General features: G+C 39.5%; 1 protein-coding gene across 9 annotated transcripts in view; it reads right to left on the minus strand.

Moving 5' to 3' along the window:
• LOC125904981 (liprin-alpha-1-like) overlaps nucleotides 1-23,710 on the minus strand; it is a 102,494-nt gene extending 78,784 nt beyond the window's left edge. For 5 of the 9 annotated variants that reach the window (XM_049602741.1, XM_049602725.1, XM_049602716.1 and 2 more), the window contains exons 1-2: nucleotides 22,759-23,709; nucleotides 17,082-17,351 (exon numbers count right to left, since the gene is read on the minus strand). In XM_049602741.1, coding sequence (XP_049458698.1) covers nucleotides 17,082-17,351 — 270 coding nt within the window. In that variant the 5' untranslated portion in view covers nucleotides 22,759-23,709. Of the gene's footprint in view, nucleotides 1-17,081; nucleotides 17,352-22,758 lie in introns of all 9 variants that reach the window. The other 4 variants (XM_049602764.1, XM_049602760.1, XM_049602752.1 and 1 more) reach the window with 2 other exon arrangements.
• Nucleotides 23,711-24,974: the final 1,264 nt, after the last annotated feature.

The raw sequence follows: 24,974 nt of genomic DNA on the forward strand, positions 1-24,974 counted from the left end.
ATAACCGTGTCACACGGGAAGAGGGAAGAGGGAAGGCGGCTGGAGTTCTTCCAACATTTGCGGTTAAATTATCATATTTTTTTATTGACAAAAATATAGGCTGCTTCGGTTGCTTGTTTTATGCGCACAGGTGCCCCTAAATATTTTTTACAGTTCGCACATACCTATTTTTAGTCACAAGTGAAGAGTGAAACGCTCGCACTGTCGAGCGATGCAGACCACAATTACTTAAAAGCCCTAACACACCAAGCTAAGAGTCGGCCATCAATCAATGTCTGTAACCCTACTGACTGCCTCTTTGACGGCCTGTCACCCCGTCAGCCCGACAGCTTTTTATTTTTTGAGCCAATTCAGCATGTTGAATCTGCGTCGGTGATGATGGAGCCTTTTGGTTAATGAAATCCATCTGACTAACACCAGCACCCGCACCTCGGCCGGATCGCGCATGCAACGGATTCAGTGGGCTGGTTGGTTTCGAAGCCGCGTAAAAATAAATGCTCTAATACAGGGTGCCGTACTTGCAAATTGTGAGGGAGGGAGGGAAGGGGGAAAGCAGTAATTTGTGTCTGTTTGTGTGTAATTAATTTGAGTCTTACCTTTTGTTTTCTTTTCGTATTGCGTATTTTATATTGTTTTGCGTGTCTGTAACTGTGAGTGTGTGAGAGAGAGAGAGTTTTAAAAGGATATTTTGTCTGCACGATTTAAAATAATAAAATAGCCCTCCAGAGGCAGATCAGTATGTGAGTCATTTTTCTTTTGATTAGTGAAATGTTAAACCACTAATGCCTTTAAATCAAATACATACAAAATTTTCTCTTGGGGGAGCATGCCCCCAAACCCCCCTACAGGGTTAAGACACCCACCCTCCTCATAGTCTCCAAAACTCCCGTGGGAAACACTGAAATATACTTTGTTCTTTCAACGTTGGATTGTTTTGTTAATCTGTTAATTCTGATTGGCCGTTGTCTGTGGTCTTTGCGGTGTGTTCATCAGTGTTAATTTTGTTGAGGAAAAATAGAAGAATTTTTTTTTTCAATGACCTTTTTTTCCACGACGACAACGAGATTGTGACGAGCTAGCAATAGATCTTCATAATTAAAACTAAGAGCAGTTGGCTTTCATTTTTGGATGTCAGTTTGGGGTGTCTGGTCCATAAATCAGAGCATATGAAACATACAGCAACATGGTTTGATGCCAAAATGGAAAAAGAGAAAAGAAAGATGGTGAAATATCATCAGAGACATTTCTGTCAAACACCTAAAACTACACGAGAAATAGTAGAATACAATATACTGCCATTGTCAGAGCAGGCTTGTTGTAATATACCTAACCTCACATCTCTCAGGTTCTCTTCAACCAAATGCAGTTGTGCACTCACACACACACACATCTCCTTTTAGGGATTACATGCATGGTTGGACCTAAAGAATGTGCCATCCCGATTTTTTGCCATGCAAAACTAGCACAGGCACCCTGAGTAGCGAGGCCTTCTTGCTACGTCTCCGAGGGTGGAAGATGTGTGTATGTGTGCGGGGGCCGAGAGGGTTTTTTTTTTTTTTTTGGGGGGGGGGTGCTGGAACTGATCGTTCTTTTCAGTCACTACCGCAACTATTCTCTCTTCCCTTCACTCCAGCCTCAGAGTTTTTGGCACAGATTCTGCCTCACTGAAGGAGTAAGTGGGATTTTTCTATTGGCTATGTCCAAGGTCTGCTAGCCAATGAGAGATGATGAGGGGCAGGCCAATGGGTAATTACAGAGTGCGTTACTTCCTACATTCCAGAGCAGACACTGAGGTTGATTTGTACAGCAACCTTAAGATTTCTCTATGCCTCTCAACACCATGTATGACCCTATTATTTCCTCCTAATATTCCTTAATTCATAATTTATACAAAATATCATACTATGTTAAGAACAAATGGGAGAGTTTGGTACTTGCATGTAGACTTGTATTTTGGAAATGCAGTTTAATGATTTCAGTGTAGGAAATCAAGCCATGGTGAAGTACCCAAAAGATGCTCACAGCCTGGCTAGTAAACCCAGCATAATTATGCAGAGAAATTGACCCCAAGTTCTCACAACCGGAGGGTGATCGAGGAATCAATTACTCATGCCCATTCCTAATACATACACAAGGTGAACATATTAATGTGTAGACCAGTATGGAGCAATTCAATACAATAGCCCAATACCAATAACATTTCTATCATTATATTATTGTCGTCATTCATTTTGGCCACATTTTCCATAGTTGAGAAGGGTGTGGACATCAAGCTTCAAATTTGAGTGTTAATTTCCCAAAACCTATACAAAAAAATTCAATATTCAGATCAAATATAGTAATGTGGTAAGCTTGCATACATGCGAATGCAGCCACGGGCATTAAAGCCTGATCCCGTTTCTCCCTGCAGCAGGGTAAACTGGTGTATGGCTCAGTGAGTGTAGATGCTGGTTAGAAGTGGACTGAGCTGCTCTATAAGCCTCAGAACAGGGGAGGGGATTAAGGGGGGGGTACACGAATATGTGTGCCAACCTATTAAAGGAACAGTGTACCAAAACACAGACGAACACACAAAAGCTTTTCAGGGATAACTCTACGGTCATTTTCGGCATTCAGTTTCCCAAAGAGGAATATCCCAGCACCTCTGTGACACTAAGACAATTTCTTTATCATAATGTATTTATGAAATCTGCCTGATCGGGAGCGAGTCAAGGAAAATGTCAGTGCTGAAATGGCATAAATAAGTAATATTTTAACACAGCAATTAATTTTTTCCTCTTGTGAATGTAGCTTGCATACATCACATAGGGACATGGGCAACTCATTTATATATAGAAAAATGAAACTTTTTTTTTCTTAATCTTGTTTCATATTTTATGTCATTTTTTCAAGTGTCTGCTAAAATTATACACATATTTTAGTCATGTAGTCACAATACAATCCACAGATATGCATGTTATTGTCAGCTCTAAATGTACTGATGCATGTAACTGGGTACTGATGCCAACTCTCATGCACTGACCAACTGACTTTTCACACGCTGTCAACTCCATGTCCATTTTCTCACTTAGTGAAAAACAACTTTCTAATCGATAACGTTGCAGCATGCAAAGTGGACACTGGCAATGCATGGACAGATGAGACAGCATCACAGCGCCAACAGCAGCGTCGTGTAAGCACTGCGGTCAGGTCAGCCACGCCCGCTGCACCTCAGGGAAGTTAGTATTAAGTTGGATATTTAACCAACATTCACCCCAGACCCAGCGGCCCCTTCTTACATAGTTTCATCCGAGGAGGAGGAGAATGGTTAGCTCACATTCCAGCCCTCAAATTTAACTGCTGGGGGCTCACTTAAGGATCATCCATGAATTGCTGTTTAAATACCACGAAACAGGTGACTTAAAAAAAACTTCCAGTTTCATATTTAGTTTAATTCATACACACAAATGGCACTGAAAGCTGTTTTTATTATGAATAGTCAATGATTGATTGATCCTTTGCTGAGCCTTGCCCCTTTCTGATGGTCCATCAAGCTGTCTGAGCAAGCATGGAGCACACACTCTAACTAACTGTACTCCCTCAAGAAATATTATCAAATTTTTGGAAACACAAAAAGCGATTTCAGAGAGAAACAGACAGAGGGGAGGGGTCTACAATATGTGTTTGAAGGATTTATCCTGGATGTCAAACTCAATCGCGAAAGGTTAGTTAAAAAATATTTAGCCAGTAACATTCAAATAAAACAAAAAGAAGCCACCAAAGAAGTCCTATTATGATAAAAAAAAAGGTTTCTAATTAAGGTTTGCTGACAAGCTGCTCAAAATTGTCCTCTGACCATACAAAATTTGAAGTCCTTTCACTTTCACATTTCCAACAGAAATTACTGTAGGTTCAGTAGCAGCTGTGGCGGAACAAAATGTCCACCTGAAGATGACCAGGATCCGACATTACCTCTTAAGAAACAACGGTTGTTGGCGAAGAAGTTGTCAGATAAGAAAAGGGACAGGACTCGGATTAACATTGGCCTTGCATTTCCAAGGTGGAGAGCACTGCGAGAGCTAAAGGGGCTACAATCTGACTCGGAGCTAACTCTTCTTCTTCTCTTGGACAGGTACAACATAAAGTCAAATGTCTGTTTTAATTAGTGTTACGGTAACGTTAGGCACATGTCGCTATGTCGATTCAATTTAATTTAATGTTACAATTGTAGCATGAGTTAATGTCCGGAGCTTGAGTTATTAGCGGCTCGGTCCCAGCAATGGGTCAGGCATTACGGTTGTGTGAGGTGAGTAGCCCAGCTAACATTTGCAATTAGCATTGTAAAATGTAGCCCGGCAGGCAGCCGGGCGGCTGTGTTTAGCTATTCCCCTGCCTACTTCAATGATGATGGTACCTGTAATAAATGTAATATATTTGCTGAGATGGAGGCGAGGCTCAGTGACTAGAAGAGCTGGTAGAAGCGCTCCATAGCTGCAAGCTATTCCTGTAGCCGTAGTAGCTCTAGTGCTAACTCCAGGAACTAACGCTAACATCCCTACTCTTCTCCGTGAGCTGGAGCCGTGAGCCCATCTGAGCTGCACAGATGAGGCGAGTGGGGTGGGTGGTGGAGAGCAGAGGTAGAGGGAGGTGTGGCTCGTGACACACTTTGTTTTGGTCCACAGGCAGTGCACAACAGCAAACCTAGCGGTGAAACGATTTTGCTTTTTGCCCCTTTAAATGGCCAAAACTAAGATAATTGATGTTCCGATATGTACAAGAGAAGACAATATGGGCAAAAGATATATCATATTTCCTATATTCTGTATATTGTTAAAATTTGTAGGCAGATAAGTAACAAAAACTGCAAGAGAAGAACAGACTTCACTGCAGGTCTGGCAGTGCTGGAAAAGGAAAGGAGATAAGGAAACAGTGAGGCTCCTTTCTGTTATGTCAATAGTAGGGACAAGAATGTAAAACCAACTCCAATTGACAACATGCTTGGTGAGGCTAAATCTAAGTTTGTGGGCTTTTTAATGCCATGTCTACCACCCCTACAGGCTGCTGCTGGATACTGTTTGTTCTACCATAGAGCTGCAGCTGTTCTAAAGTACACATAGACATTATTTAATTTTCCTTCATAACACTAACTTACTCAATATATTGTTTTTGACTTGTCTTGCTAGAAAGTACCAGTATATTATTTAAAATCTCAAAATTTGGAAACATATCAGAGCACAGCAACTGATGAATAGGGCTAAGAATAAGCTCTTTTTCTTTCCAGCATCATCAGACTGTGCTGTATTTGGAACCGAGATCGGAACCAATAGGCCTACCTCCTACATAATGACTTTAGCCGTTCTTAAAAGCTTATAGCGTGTGCTGAAATCTGACACTGTGCAGCGGGCATCTGTTCTCCTAGAGGAGGACTCACCGTCAAAAACTAATTAGACGCCACAATGGCTCCTATTCAGAGCTGCTTAGCCTGCTGCACACACACACACACACACACAAAGTTAATTTAATGCAGCTGACTGAATGCTAGTTTGCACCATCTCTTGCTCCTTTCATAAATGCTGCATCTGCATAAATGAATGTCCTGAATGTATTGTAAATTATGTCTTCCCAACTTCCTCGCAACACTTAAACCATCAAACAACATTAAATGATTTGAGTTCACTCCACTCCACAATTATACATAATTAGTATAAGAAACAACTTATTTACCATGTAAGTAGTTTGCTTAATTACTTTTCAGTGTGACAAAGGAAGAGCATTATAGGCTGGCCATTCTCTTAGGCCCAGGGCACACTGCCTGTGTGAGCAGCGCATGTGCATCGTGGAACCTCTTGTATTTTTTTCCAGTGCCCAGGTTAACAGGTTAGAACAACAACACTGACCACATGAGCATCAGCTGCAGCACATCTAGAGAATAGGAATCTCACTATTATTTTCTGTGACGCACAGTTTTCAGCAAAAATGGACAGTGAAAATGGTCTTCTAATAATCATATTATACTCCCTTTCACTACAGTTGTCTGTATCCATCATAGACATGAAAAATTGTATTTTTAACCCAACCTTTCCTGTTTCCGTTTTAAAATAAAAGCCCTCTGTCAACAGAGTCAGAGTCAGTTCCATAAATGAGTGGACTACCAGCTTTTTATTGTGGAAACACGGTGGTTATGGCAGCAGGCAGCTCTGCAGTAGCTCTGCAGTAGCTCTGCAGCAGCAACGGGTGTGTGAACACTGAACATGTGCAAGCCGCAGCAGTTCAGTGAGGTAGCCATCAAGCACTGCTCACACAGGCAGTGTGAACCAGATGTGAAGCCACATCCACATCACTTTAAAAAATCTCTGTTCCTGCCCATCCAGACTAAAACACAAACCTGGAGGTTTCAAACTAAAACGGGGTCAACAGCATTTTCAAAGGTCTCTGTCTTAGTGGTTCAGAAACACTGGCGTAGGTTGGAAGCTACGCATAAATGTAGCAATAGTTATGTGTTTTAAAACTAAAATGTAGCTACATGTTTCTGTAGTCCAACAAGTTACAGCCACAGTGAGCCGAAGAGATCAAGAAGCCTTAATTGCATTTTGGACATTTGGACAACACCATTATAACATGTGCAACATGTCTACATTCTGACAAGGCAGGTAATGAGAAAACTGAGGAGAATAATTTGGCACTGTCCTCTTCTATGAGCTAGCAGAAAGATACTTCACATGTCGATGGAAAAAACAGAAGGTTCTTGAAATACAGGGGACACACTAATTAATAGCACAGCGTAAGGCTCAATAATTTCTCCTTGGAATTAACACACTGAAAGTATAACTTTATGCTTACTGACTACATGTGTGTAATCACAGTGATCTATTAGCCCCTTTTCCACCAACATTTCCAGGAACTTCTATTATCAGGAATTTGTTTACCTGGGTAAAAAAATTCCTGGTAATTCAATTCAATTCAATTTTATTTACAAAGCCCAATATCACAAATCACAGTTTGCCTCACAGGGCTTTACAGCATACGACATCCCTCTGTCCTTAGGACCCTCACAGCGGATAAGGAAAAACTCCCCCAAAAAAACCCTTTAATGGGGAAAAAACGCGGTAGAAACTTCAGGAAGAGCAACTGAGGAAAGACAGAGACAGAGACGCAGGACAGACGGTAATGACAGTAGCTTACAACAACATTAATGAAAGTAATAATATTATTGTTATAGTTCTGGCTACTGTGGTACAATATGTTGAAAGTATATATTAATATCTGATAGTATACATATGTGACAATAATCATATGTGTATAAGGACAGAGGGATGTCGTATGCTGTAAAGCCCTGTGAGGCAAATTGTGATTTGTGATATTGGGCTTTATAAATAAAATTGAATTGAATTGATTGATAATAACAGTAAAAGTATGACTAATGATAACAGCAGCAGTAGGAGGCATCTGGCAGGACCACGGCAGCAGCACAACCACACGTCACACTATCCAGGCACAGACACAGTGGAGCACAAAGGCTCTGGAGAAGAAGCAATCTGTGTGGTTTGCATTTCCACCGCACCTCAAGTTCCAGAAAATGTATTTAAATTAGCGTGATGATGTAGATGATTCGGCGTGTGCCCTGTATTTGACTCCGCCAGCTTGGCTGGTTACATGCTGGTATAGAGAGGAGCAGCTGTTTGTCTCAGCCAGCAGCTAAGTTTAAAAGTATTTTAAGGTAAGTGTCAAACTAAGTTAGTCTGCATATAGACAGCTGTCATTTGAGCTTATTAGTAACAATTCGCTATCAGCTGAACTAGCGTGCTGTCCTTGTGTAAAACATAACGTTAGTGTCGGTGGTTGAGAGACTGTGGACGGAGCATATTGAATACTGCTGTCTGCATGTTTACATGTTCATGCTTGCTGAACACGTGTATTGATAAAGTCCTGGCTTCTTACTATCTAAGGTTTAATGTCACTTACAGTAACGAGAGTAGCTGCAGTCAAATCGAGTCATTTTCGAGTTGTCTTCACTTTGTTTGTACTGCGGCCGCTCGGCTGTTCACTGGTTACTGTGTCGCATCGGTGTGTATGTGTAGATGTGTGAAGAGGAGATCAGCGCCGGCACAAAAGAACCGATGCCATTAGCACTTATCAATACTACGGTCCTCAATAATTTAGCTCCGCGGCTAATTTAGTACCGGGTTTCGGTACCCATCCTTGATCAAAAAACAAAGGAAGGGAAGCTTGTACAAATGAAATAAAGCTTGCGACGGCTGCTCGTACCAGAAAGTGCGGAACGCTGTAAGCGTGTGCTCCACCGATCAGTGTTCTTCGGCACACAGCCCCGCCCCTCAAGAATTCCAGGTAATCTGAAAAGTCCTACCCCCCTACTAGGTACTTTTCCCAGGGTAACTTTGGGGTTGGGGGAAAGTTTTTTTTACCCGGGTAATTTCGGTGGAAACACACAGTGGTTATTCAAAATTCCGGATAATTGATAAAGGCTCCTGCTGTGGAAAAGGGGCTATGGAGTGCTGCAGGGATGACTTCTTTGTGGGCCAACACTTAAGTTAGTGTTGCCCTTGTTCCCTTGACAAAAAGCCAAAGGGATTTTTCCACTGGATTTTAGATTACTACAGAAAACAAACAATAACAAATCATACAAGTTTATGATACTCACAAGTTTTGTTCAGCAAGATAATTTTCACAAATAAACACCACTTTTGTGATTTTTGAAGCATAAATGCAATAGACAAAAGTAAAAAGCTAACATTAGGCTATGAAAAAACTACACTGTGGTCGCATAACTTTAACATTACCATCACAACAAGAATGTAAAGCCATGTTTGGGGAGATGATGCTCTGTAGTCTCATTTAGCTACCTATTAGCTTTTTAAAGGCAAGTGAAGGATTCTAAATTTATAAGTGGGGTATTTACTTATGTATTTTATGTTGTAGAACAAAATGTGAAAGTCTCTTGAGCTTATGTTAACCACAGACCTTTTTTCAAGCATCTAACCAAAAACCCATTCAAAAAAATCCACTGACTGAGACTTGAGATATGGGAACTGGGAGTGCTAAAATGTTAACTAATTTCTGGGCTGAAGGGCACATTCCTGTACCACTCCATTAGAATTTGGTTTACCACAGACAACAGTTTTAAGACCGTATAGTGATCTAGATGTATCAAGAGGGGACCGTATGAAATGAAACTGCAGTAAGCCACATGGTGACCGCATTCTTAATCTAATCAGCTTCTCGAACACAACATCATGCGTTACTGCAGGACAGAATTTCACAGACAGAAATCCTGTACAGATTTAAGGACTGTTTGTAAAGCTTGTATAGGAACATAGCCTTCACTCCACTGTCTTGTGTCGCCTTCCTTTAGGTTACTAATTCAGTTCACATTTGGCAAAAGGCAACACTTGCACTCTGTCACTTTCATGTCACTGTGTGGAACAAGTCAGTCTTTGTCACTCTGTCTTACCACTGTGCACTCTCAATTCATGCCATTGTGCCACTGACCAGAATATAGAATTTGGTCACTGCGGTCAATTGGCCCCTTAAAATAAGGAGCGAAATATCACGAAAAGTTGCACATATGACTTTGTTTATAAATTATAAAACAGCAAGTTTAGATTTGGACTTTTGCCAAAAAGAAGTCTTTTTTGCCTAACACACTAAATAGTTACCAAAACAACACCCCCGATACTGAGGTCTCTACCTCTATTTTCTTCCTCTTTTGGTTCTTACTGCATGCAGCAGTTTCTCATCTTGCACAATAGCTAGTCTTCTCATGAGGCAAATTTAATGTTAGAGGCTCAAGGGCTGAAGAACTTCCTATCTTGACTTTCATTTAAAATGAAAAAGATTTGCAGACAAAGCAATTGGCCATTCAAATACATGCAAGCACATAATCCTCAATCACGTTATATCTTGAATGTTATTCTGCTGTGTATTTCGTCACTGTGGAGACAGAGGATAAGATAATTGACACTTTGATAACTTTCCAAAGTTGTAAAATTGCTTCTTGTAGTCTTTTAAACTGCTTTACGGTGTTTGGGTAACTAATAAGGCCCCAATCTCATGATCTTTGCATCACAAAACACTGCAGATGCTTTCGTCAAAATCAACTTGAAATGAGTGCCTTAAAACACTATAAGGACAAGAGTGAGATGTCCTCCAACACTGCAAGTGCATTCCTCCTAAAGAGGATGCAGCAGTACAAATGCCTGAGGTTTTTCCCCCTTTTCAAAATTATGTTAGTTTGCTGGGTGTCAACGTGGTGTCTGATAAAGATTTTCAGGCCATAGTATATGATAAGCAGTGATTCTGAGGTCCTAACTTCAGTCAGGACTCCACAGCTGCAGGACCAGAACAGAGATGAGCCATAGGATCCATTAATAAAACCAGTCGTGCTGGACTGTATTTCATCATCTCACCTGTACCTGAAGCGACAGCCCCTTGCGCTATTTGGTCTTAATGCTTGATAAGACCCTTTAGTACAAAACATTAACCTTTTGGAACAGTAGTCTCTAGGACATGACATCCAAAGTTTACAATGTTAGGTCCACAGTAAGCTGCTGGACTATACAACAAGCAGCAATTTTGTATGCAGAAAAACAATAAAACTATGCAGCCACCGACAAAGGATGTCCCACTATTACAAATCACCCCATCAAATATTTATTAGTAGTCTGTAATATCGATCAGGGTAGTGGGGTATCAGTGGAGCTTTTCTGTCTGATTAGTCTGAATGTAATTTACCATTTAGTTCATGTTTGATTTAAAAAAAAAAAAAAAAAAAAAAACCCTCTTAGATACTTTTATTTTAATATTGCCATGTATAACTGCACCCAAAGGCAGAAGCCCTAACCAGACCAGAGTTTATGTTAGCTGGTGTATGTATGGGGTATGGTGTACTGGCTTTTGGCCAGTATCACCTGTTGTTGTCCGGAAGATGAAAATGTCAACGGCCAAAATGCCCAGTGAGAAATTTGCATAAAGAATACAGAAATGAAGAAATATGTTCATTAATGGTGTATTAAGTAGCCTCATATTGAGTGACCTATAACATAAGTTGCCAAGACAACCTAAATAAAAACTCATATCATGCACATGAGATATTAATTACCAACAGATTTATTTATCCTCTGAAGCTGTACAGAGCACATCCCTTCCTCTTTAGAGCATACGCCACATCCACCGCAGTCACAGTTTTTATCTTAGTGTGATTGGTGTAGTTAGGCAATTGCATAATGGATCACCTTCTCCAGGAAGACCTCCAATACACCATTGGTCTCTTGGTAGAACAGACCAGAAATACACCTCACTCCATCACCATGACCCAGATGGTAAGTTACGGGTTTGGTGGTTCACCAAGCCGTACCAAAGTTTAGGGTTCACCAGCCCCGGCCCAGAGCTCTGCGGGCGGCTCGCAATCTGCAGCAATAGTTTCAGCATCTGTTTTTTTTTCTGCGAGCAAATCTGTCAGGAAAACACACTGATAATTTATCATTAATGATATAAAGGCTATATTAGATATATTATAAATGATCTGATTATGATAAATGATAAAATATGCACCCCATGCTTCCACGTATTTGTCAGTTGGGTCTAAACAGAGAGCGAGACGAGCAGACATAAAAACAAAGACATACATGTATACACACACACACAAAGCAGACAGACACAGAGCTCCACAATTTATTGGAACAGAGCAGAGGAGCAGCATGGCTTGATAAGCAGTGTGGTGAATTATGCCTCTGATTTGAATGGCCAGGCGACTGCTGACAGGGAGCTACACAACAACTGACATATCTGGGCTCACCAAGCCCCTTTTCCTCCTTTGCCTCTGCCACTAAGCCTGTGATTAGTCCCTCTGTTCAATAGGATGCTTTCCTAATTTAGCTTATCTTCAAGATAGTTTAAGAAGTTTAAATGTAGACCATTATATGGCTATTTAAAACATATGGCCAGCAGTTGCTCTACATGGCCAGAATTCTGGAATATTAACGACAATGTTGGCCGTCAAAAAAACAAAAAAAAAAACAAAGTCTACTCTCTGCACCAGTCACTACAATACTAAAAACAACAAAACACTGACATAACAATGCCCATTACTGATGGTCAATCACACCCCTATGCAAAAAAGTTTGTTATGCCTCAGACAGTTCCTTCATCTCTCTCACACTGAATATGGCTAATAACAGACAAATAAGGAACATTAGAATATTTAATGAGTAAGGTTTTGGCTGGTACTTTTCTTGACGTTTACTTTACTGCAAAGCGAGTAGGAGAGGACAGCAGTTGCCTAGAATGCTGCTAGATGATTGCCAGTTGAACTGGTAAAATGTGTATGGAAAACATATGAATGGAGCAACAAGTAGTCATGTAGCCTAATTACTACCATTTCTCTCTTTTACGGCCTCAACAATCTTTACAGCAGTTGTAGAAAACAGCAGGAAATTCACTACCAATACACACCCAAAGAAGCCCACTTCAAGCAAAACTATTATAAGCCTTGGCTGACACAGAAGCACAGAAACTGACTTTGCCACAACACGTGGGCCCCAAAACTGGACTATAAAAGAAATCTATATGTGCACACTTTAAAACTGGTGTCAATGAGCTATGCGCAATATGACATTTGACTTTGGAAGCTTTAGACCTCTTTGGCCTACACACAGAACACATAACAAAAACAACAAGAAAATAAAAATAGCAAATCAGCACCATCCGACAGGGCACCTTTGGAGTTTGACAAAGCTGTTGACGTGTGAGCAAGCTGCCCTGGAATGTTTGTGCATTCCAGTGGAAGGGTACTCACACCAGGAGGGAGGGAACAGAGAGAGAAAATTGCACCTCTCCTTTACCTGCCTACTACAGCATGAAGACCTAGACTCTCTCCAACACAACAGGTTAAGATTGCACCAATTTCATTCCTGTTAAGGTTGCTAGGAATGTATCCCAATGCAGTCATCAGGCTGATATTTGGGGTAATTGCTGATCTTGTTGTGCCCCTCTAGTTTTTCAATTTTTCAATATATGTTTCATTGAAATACTCTTCAAAAAGTGCCATTACCACCACCAATTCACCTTCCATCCAATGTTCAATCAAGTCTACAAATTAAAAGTTAGTGGTTGAGAAAGAATCAAGTTTAAAATGTGAATGCATTCATCAATCTTTCATTCATAAGGGATGAAAACAAGAGAGCAAAGCTGGTAGAGGTAGATTTTCCCCAGCAATAGACAACCAAAACATTAAAAACAAGACATTTTCAATTTTAATGCTGTCAGTAATGACAAACTCAAAAGACAGTGTAAATAATTGATAAGTGTAATTAAGTGAAAACACACACACACACACACACACACACACACACACACACACACACACACACACACACACACACACACACACACACACACTCACTCACTCACTCACTCACTCACTCGCTAGCCTCAAATACTTGTAGGATACACACAAGGAAAAGAAGATAAATACAGAGTGTAGAAATAGATTTATGATAATTGATTACCTATTTCACTGGCTTCAAGACAGATGTTTCAAACCATGATCAAATGATAACAAGACAGGCACCGCTATAAGCATTTTGTAGCAGAAGGGAAAAAAAGGTCTGAAGAGAAATTTCTTATGTTGCGGTTGAAAGAATTTCAATTATGCTTGTACTTTCTTTTTTTTTAATCTCTGCCCGGAGTAAGTGTGCAAGTGAGTGTATTGATCTGTCCACAACAAATCTCACAAACTACCAGACCAATCAGCCTAACATGTTGTGTGCGCATTTATGACTGTATGCTCAAGGACCTCTTGTGGTTGCTGTGATCCACAATTGTTGAAAAAACTGCTTTGACGGTTTTATACAGTCATTGACTGCTGCCTCATCACTCAATGTCATCGAGCTCAGCTGTGCCACATTCTGGTTGCCATTGGCTCCAACCCAGTTTTGTTCTGTTTGCCATCATACCACACTGGAAGCATTTAAAAGGTGGAACGTTTAACCTGTACAATTTTGTTAATTTTGTTGTTTTGTTAGACGATTTTGTTGATTTGGTCATTTTCCATGATATTTGTGCTTCTAATGTAAGTAAGCAAGGTACATAGTTAAATGTTTTCTTTCTTTGTCTGTTTTAATTGTGTTTTTGTATTATTTCCTACTTAGACGTGCTCTACCCTACAGACATAGTTGATACCATTAAAAGTCCAGTTACAAAAAATATGGACCAAAGCTTTCTGGCTGTGTTTTATTCATTAAATATACATTCATCCTCATTATTATGTTTTATCTCTATTTCACAAACAGTGCCTGTTAGCAGGAAAACTTGAACTGCACTGTGCAACATGTCGTGGTTCTGTCAAAATAGACAAGGCGTGTATTTTTAGCTTCTGGGATGCGCTGCACAAAATCTGCTAGAATTACAAGACTTGTCTATAGTAGCCACTTGGGTATACTTTAATTCCTTAAAGAAATAAATGCAAATTTTAAAAAAACCTAAACATTTGGTTGTCTACAGGATGACAGCCATTATATCTTTAGCCTGAATAAAGGTGCTGAGCGAAAAAAAAGTCCAAATAAGTTAGTAACTTACAAATTATGGTGAAAAGGTAGTTTCTTGCAACCCTAGAATTAAGATAAAAATATTCACAAACAAAAAAACACTTCTGGTTGCTGATAAGTAGTGTTTAACTTTTGATTTAACACTAAAAATTAAAACCCTCTGCGCGCACTGCAGCGCAAGCAGACAGATGCACGACTCAGAGCAGCATGTGTCACTGACACCAGACTCAGAGCGCAGCGGACCGGTGGAAAATGTCACCATCAGCATATTATTTTACATCAATAAAATCTATTTTATCATTATTTTGAGTCACATTGTTGAAAGAATTTAGCTGTCTGTGTTCAAGCAGGATAATAGGTCTCTATTCACTGCACGTCGGGCTTTCTATTTCCTTGTCAGAAATGGTGTTGCGTTCAAGGTCCCCCCAAAAACGGGAGAAACAAAGGCTGAGTATTCAAATTTTTTTTTTCACAATCGAATCCTGTGCCATCGAATTTTTTGGGTCAGCCCTAGTAATTTACATGTTATATTATACAACTGTAAAATTAACAAAAACGTAATAACCAATTATTCTGCACAGACATGTCAGCATTAAATGTGCATATATGTGTATAAATCTTGTGTGTGAAGATTTTGTGCTAACCTGACAACAAATCCCAAATAAGAAAACATTGCTAAATGTCAGAATGTGAAAACTGTGTTAGTGGGGTTTAAGAAGAAATTTCTATTTACAAAGGGTTAGTGAATGAGGCCATTACTAGGCCATTACTATTAACTGTATCTGTATTAACTGTATGTATGAACATTTGAGAATTAATTAATAGTGACAGTTTGAAAGGGTATCAGTATTTGACACCTTTAAGTTATCAACTAAAATAACCCAGTACCAAGTAGTACTGAGGCTCCACTCTAGAGATGCCTGCATTTAATACTTTCTGTACCAGGATCTAGAAAAAAATATATACAGTATGTATATATGTACAGTACTTTTTTTATTTAATTCAATGTGCAATTGGCCCATGGTCGTGCTAACTAACAAGCTGAGATGCCGCCAAACCATAAAAAAGCATGGCTATACTACATGCCACACCATTCAAATGATGGGAATCCAATGATTTAGTATATAAACAATGCAAATTAAGTACTCTATTGGTATCTGTATTAAGGGTACTCGTATTAGAACTAGTGTCATCATTTCTTACCAAGCTCCAATAGCCTGCATGACTGCTAGTGATGACAGCACTTTACTTTTACATGTTTAGCTTTATATATTTATTCTGAACTACATTAGGTGTCAGCTAAATGGATCAGAGTCCTAACACAGATGTAGTTTTCCTGGCTGTACAACACAGAGCTGCAAAGAAAGGCCTTGGCATCCCAAAAGTGTGTTCAACATCAGTTCTTACCATCTGATGTTTAACACAACACAAGGCAGAGATCCTTTGAGTTAGAACACTGTGTGATCTGCTCTGCAATTTATACGCAGTGGTCCCTCACAATCTACAGACCTCTTCGCTTTCTCTGTAGCTATGAGCGCTCACAGTCTGCACATCCCATGGTTCTCCAATTCATTCATTATAATGTCAAAATAATAACCAGTGTGTTAACTTAATAAACTGGATGCATGTTCAACTAAAACTTAATACTTTGCATCAGCCACAGTCATACCGTCTAACACCTTAACCTTGCCCAACTCTCTGCTACACTTTTAGCTCTGGGGAAAGTCAAGACACTGAGTAGGCGTAGGGTTTTGAGGTGAATTACTTTTAGACTTTTAATTTTCAGAGCTATTTTCTTCACCAGAGTTTGTTTAATTTGTTGAATACTGTAGTGTTTGATGGTCAGCTGCTGTTGTTTGTTTACATTCGCTCCGTTACTGTTCTCTCTGGGTGTTGCTACAGAAAACACTGACAATATACTTACTGTTCATCTTGCAAATGTTTAAATTAAAAAAAAAAAAATTAAAAAAATTAAAACATGCTTGCAACTGCTGCCTTCTGTAAAGATAAATTACTAAGTTAGGAAAGATAACTCTAGTGTGTCCACGCTTTATATTGCCTGCCTGCTACAGTGCCCTTGCAGTTCAGTTCGGCCTCTTTCATTCAATCAACATCACATTATTAACTAACATTAAGACAATCAGTTATTGACATTTGTGAATGGATGCAAAATCGTCCACATCCACATCACAATGCATTAATTGATTTTTTACCCCCACCGCTACAGTGCAGCAAGGAGCCATTCAGGTGCTCTGCAGGTCACTGTTATCTTTCTATTTAAATAAGATTGCAATGCGTACTTATTTTCTTTGACAGCATTAAACACTCTGACATTTTTACATTACCAGTGTTCATGATGTGAAATACCAGCATAGACACTACAATGCGAGTCTTGACCTCTGCAAGATGAAAGCGTGGAACATCTTAGTCCAGGGCAGCTGCTGCAGCTGACAAATCTCCATCATCTCACAGTTCACATCATATCATCAAACTCTACAGCTGAGTGCTCCTTGAAACATGAAAAAGGTCTCTCTCACTTACCTGTGGCAAAGCAGTGTTAAGTTGTCGCTGCAGTGAGTCCCTTTCATGGCTAACTTCGTGCAATTTGCCCTGAGTCAAGCCCAGATTCTCCTGAGTCTCTCTCAGAGTTTCAAGAAGACGATCCCTCTCCTCCAGCATGGACACCATCAGCGACTCAAAGTGACCCTCTGAGTCCGACTGCAGAGGGGAGCCAGAGCCCCGACGACCACTGCCGCCTCCCCCACCAGGCCCTTCAGCCTCACTGATGGTGGGCATCACTTCGCACATCATCTACAACCAGGAAAGGACAGAGTGGGTACAAGGAAGACAGCAAAAGAGGAAAACAGTTCAGTTAGAAGGAAGACAAGAATTGTGAACACAAGAGGAGATATGGAAAAGCATAGAGGTGTCAATACATACAGGTGGTAAATTCAAACATTTCAGTATTAAGACAGTAAAAATATTTAGACTCTTTACAGTGAGCTAAATAGATTGTCCAGTGTAACACAGGTTTTCCTTTCTTAGAAAGTTTTAACATTAAATTGTGTAAATGCAATTCATGTGTATGTGTATTGAGAATAACAAAGGGGGCTGTAGTTTGCTGTCTCAGGTCTTATCTCAAACCCAAAAGATGTTTTATCTCCTGCAACTTAGGCTCATTATTGAAATTTCAAGTAAAAAGATTTAAAGCAGACAGATCTGGGTTAAAACAGAAGACAGTGGGCAAGTTTAAAAAAGCACCTCCAAGGTAGTTTATAGTTCTTTACTACTTGTACAACCTCCACCTCATCTGGTCACGTGTCATAAAAGCTGTTTCTTAATCTTGAGCAAATTGTAAATCCTTGCACATTCATGCAAATGATTTTGTACAACTATCTGCTGTTTCCTACATTATCTATTGCTCATTTCATAGCTATCAAATGCATTTCACTGTTTCTCTGCTGAATAGTCTTAACCATCAGATCATCTAAGATTTAGTTCATTGCACAGTCTTTACATGCAAAATGGTTAAACCAGCTGTCATAATCTGTCAAGCATATTTCCTATACATTACTATTTGACTAATTTTGTAAATGTGTCCTGTATTGATGAATTTCTTCCTGGTGAATCTTGACTTTTACTAATGAAGTGGAATTTGTAAAGCATTACATCAACCACTGTAATTCCCCAAAACGCCCAGACACACCAAACCAACTTCAGAGAACTGGTGTTGGCCATAGCCCCTCTTACATCTCCTTATCCTGACTGTGTCTGAGTCAAAAAGTTGCACATGAATACACCGCAAAGACTACAGCCAATGACCAACCATCACGTACGTTCTGCGCCTGAGGGAGAGGAAATAACTCTCCACACCCACAGACGGCGGTAGTGTGTAATTGTAATTCAAAAAGAGAAACTGTCTTGATGCTAGTTAGCCAGTTAGCATACTGACAACACAATCAGACGTTGAAAGAATGTGTATTTGCCATGAGCCAGTAGACAGTAACACAAACCATCACAAAATGTTACTGCTAAAGAGCTCAATGACTAAAGAATAATAATCTTAACTTATGTAACAAGTTTATTTTGATCTCACTCTCTCTTGATTTTAGCTCTGTTTACTTTCCTCACGTCTGTTTCTCTTCTCGTGCGCTGAGCTGAACTGACAATCAGAGTCATTTCATTCACCAATGGGCTCAACAGTTGCCAAAAAAGCCAATCAGTACCAACTAGCACCAACGGTGTGGGACACACCACAGCAGCGAGGGCCACAGATGCTCTTCGGCGGCTGCTTGGTGTGTCAGGGCCTTTAGGGGTGCCTTATTTACTTTTTTTAACTTCGTGCTATGCAGTGCTGCAAAAGAGTCTAGTCTTTTTTTCTTTCTTGTATTGCAATGAGATGGTACATCAACATATTACAGTACAAACAGTAAAGGCTTTAATGTGAATCCTTTCCAATCTCTGGCAATAAATCTCCAAATACAGTAATGTGCAACTTTGTAACTTTGTACTGTCAAAGTTTATTCAAAACTCAATTCCAAAAAAGTTGGGCTGCTATGTAAAATGTAAATAAAAAAAGGAATGCAGTAATTCTCAAATCCTCAACCTATATTTGATTGAAGAGAGAACAAAATGAGATATTTAATATTCAAACTAATAACTTTATTGTTTTTTGTAAACATACACTCATTCTGAATTTAATGCCTGCAACACCTTCAAAAAAAAGTTGGGACAGGAGCATGTTTACCACTGTGTTACATCACCTTTTCTTTTTACAACACTCAGTAAGTGTTTGGGAGCTGAGGACACTAATTGTTGAAGTTTTGAAAGTAAAATTATTTCCAATTCTTGCTTGATATACGACCTCAGTTGCTCATCAGTCTGGAATACGGGTGGGAATCTTTGAGCAATCTTTGATTATAAAACGATTATTGATGCATCTTTAATTTATGTATATTGATGCACTTTTCACAACACACATTTCTTTTTGTCTCACTGAATAAGCAGTCAACACTTGCAATTTTTAAAAACAGTGCATTTGTAATAAAAAACAGTTGAATTCATTTCCATTATATTTTATTAAACATATAAATGGAAATGCGTGCAAACTGGAAAGTTACAACTTCATCGTATGGAACCAAAGGTAACAACAGGTATCTTAAATCACAAGACAAAATGCATAGTTAGAGTAACAAATGATTCGGTGGCAACAGACGTCCACGCGTCACATGTAACTGCGATCCTACCTGCCTTCAACAGCAAGACCATGACTTCTGTTTTGGTTTGGTTGTAGAGTGTCTGTGAAATAGCGTCGGGATGGGATGGTGTATCTGGGCTCCAGTGTATGCAGCAGTGCTCGAAATCCCTGATTTTCCACGACAGAATAAGGACGCAAATCCTTGGCAATAAATGCCGCAACGGCCTTCGTAATTCGCTTCGCCTTTTCAGGTGAGGGTGGCAGCTTTCTAATTGCTTCCTCGATTGTTCTCTGGTCGGTAGCGCCACTAGTTGCTGCAGCAACAACAGCCTGCCGTCTCCCTGACTCCTCCGTCAGGTGGAATCGAGTTACATGGCTTCTCATGTTTGTTGTGTTGCCAAAGTATTTTATTTTAGCACGACACACTTTACATATAACGTGGCTCTTGTCCAGTTCGCTTCCGCCGTCAACGTTGTAGAAGCCGAAGTATTTCCACACGTCTGCTTTGAAATTAGAAGGAGCTGTTCGGATCTCACGGCGAGGTGGGTGGCGGTCAGCCATGTTTGTTTTCCTCTGTGCGCATGTCGGCGTGTCTGCTCCAGGTGCACATCCCAAAGTGTCCCAGAGATGACACGTACCGCGCTTCTTAGTTCCGCATTATTTAGAACCTTCTGTATTACTCTAATTAACAGATTTAAATAATCGAAATTTGGAAGTTTGTGAATCGATTCAGATTCGTCCACGTCCGAATTGCGATATATCTAAGATTCGGAAATTTCCCCCACCCCTAGTCTGGAATCTCCATTGCTGTGTTTCGCGCTACATGAACCACACATTTTTAACACGTCTGGACTGCAGGCAGGCCACTCTAGTGCTAGCACTCTTTCACATTTTTTTTTCTCCTTCAGATAAAAGTGAGATCACAGAGCCCATTAGACAAACAGTCCTTGTATTCTTCTTGTACCTGCTCATTAATCGAAGTTTGTGGGCATTAGTTTCAAGCCCTGCTTTTAGCTTGCCCAAAGTTGGTGGTACACAACAGAATAACATCGGCCACAGCAATCAGTGAATGTCATCTTATTTGACAGATGACCGTAAACAAGGCCAATATTGGCCGATATCGATGTTCAGCTGATAAATCGGTCAGACCACACTTTCCCACCTTATTTCAGTCAGCTTTCATTAGCAGCATTAACAAACCTTTGCAGTCTTTTTGTTACCTTTGTCACAACTTTTTTTTGTAATTTACTGCAGGTATCAAATTCAGAATGAGTGTATATTTGTGAAAAACAATAGCGTTTGTCAGTTTGAACATTTAATATCTTGTCTTTGTATTGTATTTAATTGAGATTAAGAAAAAAGGGATTTATAATTCATTGCCTCCTGTTATTATTTATATAGCATCCCATTTTTTTGGAATATGGGTGGTATGCTATATAGAAAAAGTGCAGCCTTGTGCATTTTCAATCATTGTCATCAAAATCCTAACCATAGTTTACATCAGAAAATACTTGGAGAGTACAATGTTATATTGACAATATTGCTAAGCATTCTGACTATCTTGTTTTGTGAACAATGTCACAAGGACTTGTCACTCTGATGGTACTTACATGTACACTGACAAAAATAGGCTATTTGCTTTTGAGAAATAAAAGAAGGATTTTGAGAAAGTTGCAGCCTTTGTGGGTATTCTATTGCCTGGTGCTGTTTGTACTAACTGTTCCAAGAAATGCACTTACTGTTTTGCAAATGTTAAGTATGATTTGAAAAATGTACCTAAGGAACCGAGAAAAAAAATGTAATCAGCATACATTTTAGACACTTAAGCACTGGCCATTACAAGTTCATTAACAAATTGGAAGAGGAAACTAAACCAAATCAGCTGAAACCGTTTACTGATTACCAAAACTACTACTGAAATATAAAGTTACTTTCCCTGAGTCAAATTGACCTCCATTCATCAATTACAGGTAACTAAGAAAGTTATGTTATCTATAGCTTGTAGAGTAATACTGCATCTTACAACAGCTGGGCAGGAAGGTCTGGAGAATTAGAGCCATTCTCCACACCAAGGAGCTTAGGTCCTGTAGACAGACTGGTAGACAAAAAACCAAGAATCATGTGAGCTGGATTTAACATACCTACAAGGAACTTTGTGGCAGCCAGAACTACTCCTTCATCTTATTCATTGCATCGCCTGAGATGCCAAAAGCCATTTGCTTTCAGAAACCCATATTCGGTTCAGTGCACCAACAATTAACTGTATCTTCCAACAACTGTGTTCAAGACTTGCTGGACCATACCTGTTACACGTGAATTAAGCAGACAATAATCATCCCGCCTTCCTTAATCAACTCTAACTACAAATGGTGTGTTTTAGGTGGCACACACACACACTATTTCTGGTGGAAGAAGACGAACTTAACCTCATTTATCAGAAGCAAGAAGATAAAACCAACGCTCCATATCGAAGTCAAGCAACTCAGGCTCAACAATGTTTATGAGGGGGAGGGTCACACAGCATCCATGGAGAGGAGTGACAGATGGTGGGTCCAGTGTAAATTAGCACAGGCATCACATACGTCAAAAAGTAAAGATGACAAACCAAGATCTGAAGGCAGGACACTTGTATACTTAAACTTAAAACCTCTTTAACAAGGAGTATTTCTTCAGGAGAGACGAAGATAATAAAAGGGAAACATGAAGGCAAATCTGGCAAGACAGAAGACTGACGGCACCGTCACTTGTGACTCAATTAAGATGAAATCAGTGTAATTATAACTACATTTGCAAATTAACTGTAGATGAGTTTGGCCTAGTAAGATTATGCAATTATGGCTCCTGTAATAGTGAATAAAGTATGATTATGGAGCAGCGTACGCCATAACTTAACAGGTACAATCAAATCAGTGTTATCCACTATAACGCAGTCAACACATCTGAAAATGTGATCGGTAACTTCTAACACCAACCTATAACCATCGCGTAAAGTTGTCTAACATTCACTTGCGACTGTCTCACCTTTGAAGAATGTCGTTATTCCAAATGCCTTTATAATCCACGTTATTTTATGATGCCAAGTAAACGTCAACAAAGTCCAGGTACTCCAACTGTATGTTACAACCTCGTCAATCTTCACAAATATCCAGAGTCATTTAACACAGAAATTCCATGCAGGGCTGGGATGTATTAAGGCTGTGAAAAGGGTCTTCTCGGTGAAAAAGGGGATAATTTCCTCAAGGCCTCAAAAGGAAACCCACATCAAGTGAGCAGGGGGCAGTATTCCAACTTTGGCCGGCTAAGTCAACGTTAGCAGGCTAGCATTAAGAAAGCTGGTGATTCGATGATTGCATATCTAGATTTGGAAGTAAAGTGTCTTATCTTTGTCTGTCAAAACAATCGCCCATCCTCGAAAATAAAGTTCATCGCGCTGATAAAAAACATTTCACAACAGGTAGACATGTGATGATACAGTTAGGTGACGTGGAAACAGTTGTAGCCTTGCTAGCGTTAGCTAATTTGAAACAGAATTCTTTGGCTTGAAGTCAGTTTAAAGTCGACGGCTAGCCTACGTTAGCTACTAGCCAGCTAGGAGGCTAACGCTTGCTAGTTTCGTATACTAACTTAGCTAAATACGCCAGGCAGTTGTCTGGGGATACGCTCTATTCCATACAAAAGTAGATAACATTATACAATATATCATAGCTATATATATTACATTATCGAAAACTACTAAAACGAGTTTTTAAAATCCTAAAACAACGTTAGGTCTCCAGAGCTCTGCTGAAATGATTAATCTACCAAGTTAGCATCAGCTAACGTTAGCTTCCCGTCGATCCGGTGGAGTCGCGTTACCACATCACTGCTCGACTCGGAAACTTCCAGCTAACATTAAACGTTAGCAACGTTTTGATCCGTTTGGGAAATCCAAACCGCAGATAACAACTTTATAATCCTTTCGTTTTCGTACGACTTTCAGGTGTTCTCTCGGCACTGAAACCAAAACAGGTCCGTCTGTCCTGGTCCTTCCCTGTCGCCACTACCTGCCAGTCTCGGCAGTCGGGACAGCCAATGGTGGGCTCTCTGTCGCTAGCACTTTACATTAGCCTGGGAGTCCACGGGAAGAGAGCGCTGCACAGGCTGGCAACAGGAGGAAAGGGAAAAGCATAAGCACTTCAAGGTCCTGTCAGGATCCATGTCATCACTCAGGTAAATCCATACAGACAAAATTATAATCTGGAAGCTCGGGTTTCTATATTAAACATGACTTTGACGCACTGGCCAGATGTGTCCGTAATGTTATAAACGTCGGCTCCATCCACTGCCTCTGCACAGTCAAATTGAGCAATAAATAAAGTAGGTGTATAATGTACTAGTACCATTAGGTTCCTACTTGCAACTTGCATTTTGCAACAGAAATATCTTCAGGCACTACTTAACTTTAACTTTATTTTTATCATCATATCATTATTCGGTAGGTTTTATTTCCCATTTTAGATTATGCATTCGATGTATTCTATTTTCATCTTGTTTTCATTATTATCAAGTTTCAAGTATCAGCCACTGCTTTACTGTTGTTTATTGCACTATTTACATTTATTTACGCTACTTGTATTTATATTTTCCATTTTTCCAATGTTTATACCCTGTCTTTTATCTTGAGCTGTCACTTGTCACTTGTCGTTTGCACTTTATGTATCTTTTTGTTTCTTTATGTATTATGCTGTACTGCATATAAAGATGAACCTTCTACATGTTGTTGTCATGTTTCATATTTAATTTATATATTATATACTTAATGCAATGTATACCTACAATAAGTTGCTTCCAACAACAAAATACAGTCTCATATGTATATATCTATATATCTATATATGTGTGTGTGTGTGTGTGTGTGTGTATATATATATATATATATATATATATATATATATATATATATATATATATAATTCTACATTTCTCCCTTTGGATTAACATGGAAGTGTGGGAAGTGGTGGGTCAGACGTCTTTATTATAAAGATTATATGAAGTTTATTCACATTAGCCTACAACATTTTAACCATTTTACTGAGTGACCTACATTCAGCTTTTGCAGATGAAATTGCTGATAAAAGAGATAAAGAGAATAGTTGCGCCATCTTGTGGCACATAAACGCAACACGACTTGTATTTGTAATTCACAGTGTACACTAATGTAATCTTTTACCGGGATAATACTCTTTTTATGATTGAAC

Source organism: Epinephelus fuscoguttatus, linkage group LG2, assembly GCF_011397635.1.
Source record: "Epinephelus fuscoguttatus linkage group LG2, E.fuscoguttatus.final_Chr_v1".
In the NCBI taxonomy this organism is placed as follows: domain Eukaryota; kingdom Metazoa; phylum Chordata; class Actinopteri; order Perciformes; family Serranidae; genus Epinephelus; species Epinephelus fuscoguttatus.